Source organism: Cynoglossus semilaevis, chromosome 13 (genome assembly GCF_000523025.1).
Source record: "Cynoglossus semilaevis isolate Cse_v1.0 chromosome 13, Cse_v1.0, whole genome shotgun sequence".
Lineage (NCBI taxonomy): Eukaryota > Metazoa > Chordata > Actinopteri > Pleuronectiformes > Cynoglossidae > Cynoglossus > Cynoglossus semilaevis.
The window spans coordinates 3,257,662-3,264,366 of record NC_024319.1 but is presented as its reverse complement, the minus strand read 5'-3'; the positions used below and the strand labels follow the sequence as shown (position 1 = coordinate 3,264,366).

Here is a 6,705-nt window from a genome sequence, read left to right as displayed (position 1 = left end):
TATAGCCTTACCATCGTGAAAAAAAATGACACGAAAACTTCACATTTTGACAGAAAGTTTTATTAAACTCTAAATTTGGATGTAAAGTTAAACAAAGTTGAATTAAACCCACAGTGCTGCTGCTGCTGCTGCTGGCCATGATGGTTTGCAGCAGCAGCAGCAGCAGCAGCAGCAGTAGAAACCTGAGCTCCAGAGATCGATGTGACCTCAGAGTAGACAGCTGCAGGGACACAGCAGTGAAAGCTCATGTCCTGAGGAGGAGGATGTTGTGATACAGTGAGCATCAGTGAATGATACAGCAGATTCACACACACAGATACACACACACACACACACACACACCAGATATGATTTTAAACAACAACAGCTACAGTTGTTGTTCCACACTGACTCTTTGTTTTTTCCCCTTTATATTCAGACATTTTTGGATTTTTTTAAATAGATTTAAGATTACTTAATTCTCATAAATTTACGATTTTTTTTTGTTGTTGCAATTTTACAATTTCAGTCAAACTAACGTAAGTCTTTTTTCTACAAATAAATTCTTGTAAAAGTTGAACTTTAGTCTTGTGAGCGTCAAACTTCAAATTTATCCACATAATTTTCTTCTAAAAATGGACAATGATTTCTGGAGAATTTGTTTTTTTTAAACCTACATTTCAAACATGACAGACCGTGGTGTTTAACCAATTCGCTCTTGTTTCCAGTCACTCCTCATAAAACACCGTTTAAACTCACACGTTTTCTTCGATATCGTCGACATACACAGTCACACGTGCGAAGGTCTGACGTCCAACCGTTTGATAAAGGCAGACAAAAGACGGAGACGTAAAAAAGGTAAAATTAGCCCCAGCGTGTTTGGCAGGAAATACCTACACATCTGATAGGCCCACTGGACTTTCCATTTAAGGTCATGAGCTTCCTGACCTCTGTTAATAAACGACATGTTGGGAGGTTTGGAGACTGTGTGGGAAACGGAGCTGTTTGTTTGTTTGTGCTCACTGATCCAGAGTCGGAGCTGACGCTCACTGTCACCTCAGTGGTTTTCAACATTTACATGGATACGGGGCTCACCTGAAATGTCTAGTAACTGATCATCCAGTAATTAAAAAAATTAATGAATTCAATTAATTATAAAAAATTCTTCTTAAAAATATGATTATAGTTTAGTCACATCTTTCAAAGATTTCCTGAAAAAGTCTTTAAAAATAAAAAATAAATAAAAATGAACATAAATTCACTAATTTGGCTTAAAGTATTTGTAGCAATGTCCATTTTTTAGTTAAAATTTTTAAAAATATATACTTTTTGGTTTGTTAACTTTTGATCACAATGACAAACTGTAGAAATAATTTCCTGAAAAAATTCAAAAATGAATGAAAATGCACTCATTTTCTTCCCAATATTTTGCTAATTTATGGTTAGAAATAAATTAATATTTGTTCTGTCAACCACTGATGAAACATACTTTACTAAATAATATCTTAAAAAAGTCTTGAAAAATTTAAAATATGAAATAAAGGTCCAATTCAAACGATTTTTGATTTAAATAATTATACACTTTAATCCTTTTTCATTTTATACACATTGGAACTTATTAAATGACAAAATCTTACATTGTCTCCGCGGTCGTCACAACATTTGTGATGTCGATCGGAGTCAGAGGAACCAGTGTCGGAGCTGATCTCAGGTCGTCTCAGGGTTCAGGTGTCCTCTCCCAGGTCAGAGTCAAGGACTTTCAAGGTCCACGTCCGTGCCTTTCTAAAACGTTGGAGCCAAAGTCTGAAGTAGTTTCACAGAAAATAAACATCACAGACAGAAATGTCACACAATTCATGGAAATAAAATTTGAAATGTACAAAACGTCACGTTCCAGTTCTTCTCTGTAAACAAAGACAAACAACGATGTCCAACGTCAGTCCGTGAAATTCCAAACTCTAAACAATCGTCGTCGTTCTTTGGGCTTGGTTAGTTTTACCAACTTTTTTTTTTTTGTGCTTGGTTAGTTTTAGCTACGTTTTCTTTCTTTTTTTTACTTAAAAATTCCAAATTTTGCTAAGTTTGAGCTGTTTTGTTACGCATTAGCCCCACCTGCAGGTGATTTTTGCGAAGTTTTCTGGCTAACATTTATCAGTTTAACGAGACTCAATTCTAGTTGAAATGGTTCTTCTGACCTTTTCTGTGTCTGCAGCTCAAACACATTTACAAACTGCACCTTTATCTGTAGCAGCGTCCTGATTCGGTGTTGGTTGATACTCGAGTCATGTGACCTCACTGATCCTGTTCCTGGTCCCAGACTCAGATGGTTTAAACCTAATTGTGTGTGGAACACGATGCTCCGTGCAGGAGTCGCTGACGTCACCTCCCGCTCTCCTGCGTACGTGCGTCTGTCAGTCGGTTGTCGTGGCGGCGAAGTCGCCGTCCAATCATCCTGAACAAATATAGCTACTGGTCCGTGCCGCAGCTTCTCCTCTTCCTCCCTGTCTGTTTCCCATCCATCTGGCCTGTAGTTAAAGATTAATGAGTAGAATCTCAGCAGAAGTGAGAAGGTTCATCCAGACGAACGGAGACCCCTGGAGGACGGTCCGCAGAAGGACGCTCCATGTTGTAGCAGAAGAACATGAACTCCTTCTGTGGGGCTGCTACTGAAGTACTACTGTGGAGGGTAGTACACAGTACTATGGGGGTACTTTAGTGTACAGTTTGTCTTAGTCGCAAAGTCTTATTGTTATTAATTGTTTTTTTATAAAATATTAATGATATTATTGTTATTATTGTTATTATTGTTTTGGTCGGTTCCATAGTGTAGCGGTTAGCACGCCTGTCTGGGGAGCAGAGAGTGGATTTTGATGCTGCTACTGCTACCAACTATTAGCTTATCTGTTTACATTGAGCTAACTTCTAAGCTAAGCATTAGCTTTGTCTAAATGCTACGCTAACCTTTCCCTTCTTGATTACTTAGTTTTTGGCATTTTGTTTTTCTTGGTTTTAACTTTTAGCTATCTTTTCGTAAACTCATTGCTAACTTGAAGACGTTTTTTTTATCTCCAACTTTTAGCCTTGCTGTTTGGCTAACATTTAACCGTCCGCACTTTAACATGCCCTGTGTATTATTAGCTATTTTTAGCTAACTTAAAGCTATATTTCCGGGCGTTTGGAGCGACTCACTTCCACCTGTTTCTCTGCTAACATTTAGCTGACTGTTAAAAGTTTGGAATAACACAGGACCACTGACTTCTGCCCCCCCCCAACGCCCTCACTTCCTGTCTGACTTAAAAACCGACCCATTTCCTCTTCCTCTTCCTCTGTGATTTGTGTGAAGACGATCAACCAAAGTCTGTGAGGATTAAAATAAACCTGAGCTCGAACACAACATCGGAGGAGTTCTCTCTAATCCCAGCCACGACTCCACGTTCTTCCGCTCATGAGCAGCAGCAGCAGCAGCAGCAGCAGCATCAGCGACAGCAGCAGCATCACACTCCACCTGAGGAGTGAAGACAAAGAAAATGAGTGCTGCTGCTGAAGATAAGGCTGAGGAGGAACCTGGAGATGGTCTCCATCTTCTCCTCTAATCATCTTTCTTTAAACTTTGATCTTGGAGGAAAATCTCCGAGCAGAGAAAGATGATCTAGAAGAAATGAGGCAAAACAGAAACACTGGCGTTATCTTCATCCCTGGAGTTTTAACTCCTTCTTCATGATCACCTGTTCAGCATCTGCAGGTCGTCGTCGTCGACGTCTTCTCCACTCCTGACCCCCCTGACCCCCCTCCTCTCGTACCGTGGTCTAATTGAAGAGTCAGGATGAGGAGCCGAGGATGAAGAGCAGCGGGGGGGGGGAGGTCAACCACAGACAGAGAACGATGCCTTCACTGACGGCAGTAACAGAGAGTTCAACTAGTGGTGGACAGTGATTAACGATGATCAGATTAATTACAGGCCCTTAACTACTGGGCCTGTCATTAATTTGATCAAGATGATCCACTTAATAAACTGATTAACGATGATCAGATTAATTACATTTGATCAAGATGATCCACTTAATAAAAGGTAAATCAATTAAATTAGTACAATTACAGCCGTTAGATTCAACATCTGAGGACAGGTTCACACAGTGTGTCTGTACCAGGACTGTTGTAGCTAACGTTAGCTCTGGTGTCTGTACCAGGACTGTTGTAGCTAACGTTAGCTCTGGTTTCTGTACCAGGACTGTTGTAGCTAACGTTAGCTGTGGTGTCTGTACATTTGTGACCTTGTAGGGGATCATAAGCTCCAGACTTTTCTGTCTCAGTACCTGACTCAGTCTTTGGACCGTGGCTAAAGCTAAATGTGCTCCCAGGATAAACCTTGGTGAAACTGTGATCTGACTTTTAAATGTGTTTCCTGTATCATGTCAGCCTGACACTTCAGTGGAGCAGCGCCGCTCTTTGACCCAATATAGAAACATTTTCTCTGCAGCTTCGCTGCATCAAAGCGTCGTCTCCGTGGATGTGACACTTCCTTTATTTGGTCATGTTATAAAACCATGAACCGTTCCAACGGTCTGGTCTCTGGTCTGGTCTGAGGACCTTATGTTTGGACTGTGATCCAACAGTAAATATATACGGGTCAACACACTCGGGGCCCCCGGGGGCCCAGCTGCAGAGACAGGGCAGCAGATTATGTTTGGACACGAGGTGTGGCTCAACCTCTGGGCTGGAGCTGATGATTGGACTGTGGTGGTGGTGATGTAGGTCTAAAACTTGTGTGGTGTATGAGGTCAGTTCTGGTCCTGGTACTACCACTGGTACTGGTTTTATGAAACTGTTATCCTGTAGTCACAGAATTAGACTTAATAATTAATTGATAAAAGACAAAAAAAAAATCTCACCTTTCTCCGTTCTCCCTCTGTTGTGGCAGATCTGTCCAGTCTGTAGGAGATTAGCAGAGCTAACGTTAGCTACGACAGTCTGTACTGCTGTGTGATGTAGATAGAAATTAAACTTTACCTACATTCAGTCTTCAACCAACATTTATTTAAATTAAAAAAATGTGATAATTGTGTCAAATATTGATTTAAAAATAGATTAATTTCATTTAAACTGTTAAAACGACTTTGACTTTCCCTGAACTCTGTGATCCTGAGCCGAAGCCTCAGTAAAGACGAGACGTGATCCTCTTATTTTTAGAGCTGAACGTCTGGGTCGGAGCAGCAGCAGCAGCAGCAGCAGAGAGCGCCGTATCAATCTGAGAGAGAGAGAGAAAAAAAAAAGAAAAGCTTTCAGCCCCGTGTGGCTTCTGTGGTTTCACGTTCACTTCCTGCTCAGAGGTCACTCTGGTCTGAAACAATAGAGGTGGTGGGACAGGAACGAGGAGAGTCGGCCAGAGGAATGTCATCATCTCTGCTCCTGAGACTTCCTGAGGCTCGGAATATCTGAGAGGAAGATCAGATGGTTTGGACTCAGAGGTCCGTGAACATGAGCTCGGTTTGGGAGTTTAGATTTTGCTGGATTATCATGAAAGCATTCAGTTTGTTCATTAATTAATAATAATAAATAATTATTTGAATTTTAATGATTCCACATTTGGGAAATTCACGTGTTAAACAGCAGATCTGCTGGGAATCGAACACAGAACTACCTGCTCCTTGGACACCTTAGGTAGGTCCATGGGGGCCACCAGTTGTCCCCGGGCCTCATGTTGATAACCACCATGGTGTCCTGTGTGTGTGTGTGTGTGTGTTTCATAGACGTGTGTCTGGAAACATCAGCAGTGGCCGACGCCGTTGTTGCACCTTTGGGGGGGGTAAGCGGGGGGGGGGGGGGGGGTAATTGGGGCGGAAGCTTACGATCTCCTTCGACTCGGTCCCGATTTAATTTTCTGGCAGCAGAAATAATCACCTGGGTCTCACCGTGCTGCTCCGTCACAGATGAGTCAGCGTGATCAGAGGAGGTGGAGGAGGCGGGAGCTAATCTGGCCTCCCGTGGCATGAGTCACAGCGGTGGGGGGGCAGGTTGTCAGAGCTCAGCGTGAACTAACCCTGGTCCAACACAGGAGGAGCCCCGCGGCGACCCAGTCCGTCTGAGTCACAGTCAGAGACGTGATCGATCAAAGGTCGCGTTTTTAAAAAAACAATTTAAACAGTGACCAGAATGATGATGTCACGTAACAACAACGGAAAAAAAAACAAAAAAACGCTGTGTTTAAGTCCATCAGGATCAGAAATACTTTACTGATCTCTGAGGGGAAACGGTCGATGGAAGAAAAAACAAATAAATGTGTGTGTGTGTGTGTGTTGTCACAGAGTGACCCGGTCTCTGTCTCTGTCTCTGTCCTGTCCCACAGTCATGTTCGTCTGCTGCTCCCCCGACGTCTTCAGGAAGCTCATGGTCCAGTTCCGTCGCGCCGACCTCGCTCACGAAGAATACGTCTTCTTCTACATCGACGTGTTCGGCGACAGCCTCAACTCACCAAACAGACAACCGTGGGAGCGCGGGGACGAGGACGACGCGGACGCCAAGGAGGCCTTCCAGGTGAGGGGGAGGGGACTGAGGGGGGGCAGAAAAGTTTGTTATGTTTCATCTTCATCTTCATCTTCAGCCTGACTTGAACAAAAATTCAAATCCAAACTAAATATTCAACCTCAATCAACAGAAACCTGAAACATGTCCCCAGAACTCCAGTATTTTTTTTTCTTTCCTCCAATTATAGATATCCTAGAAACACAC

General features: G+C 42.5%; 2 protein-coding genes across 2 annotated transcripts in view; one reads left to right on the top strand and one right to left on the bottom strand.

Annotated features, from left to right (window-relative positions):
• Positions 1-5,647, bottom strand: part of myo1eb (myosin IEb) — a 14,117-nt gene extending 8,470 nt beyond the window's left edge. The window contains exon 1 of the mRNA XM_025061477.1: positions 5,618-5,647. Within this exon, the coding sequence (XP_024917245.1) occupies positions 5,618-5,647 (30 nt within the window). The remainder of the gene's footprint in view (positions 1-5,617) is intronic.
• Positions 5,648-6,324: 677 nt separating this feature from the next.
• Positions 6,325-6,705, top strand: part of LOC103388035 (atrial natriuretic peptide receptor 1-like) — a 33,324-nt gene continuing 32,943 nt past the window's right edge. Inside the window, exon 1 of the mRNA XM_025061375.1 lies at positions 6,325-6,510. Within this exon, the coding sequence (XP_024917143.1) occupies positions 6,325-6,510 (186 nt within the window). The remainder of the gene's footprint in view (positions 6,511-6,705) is intronic.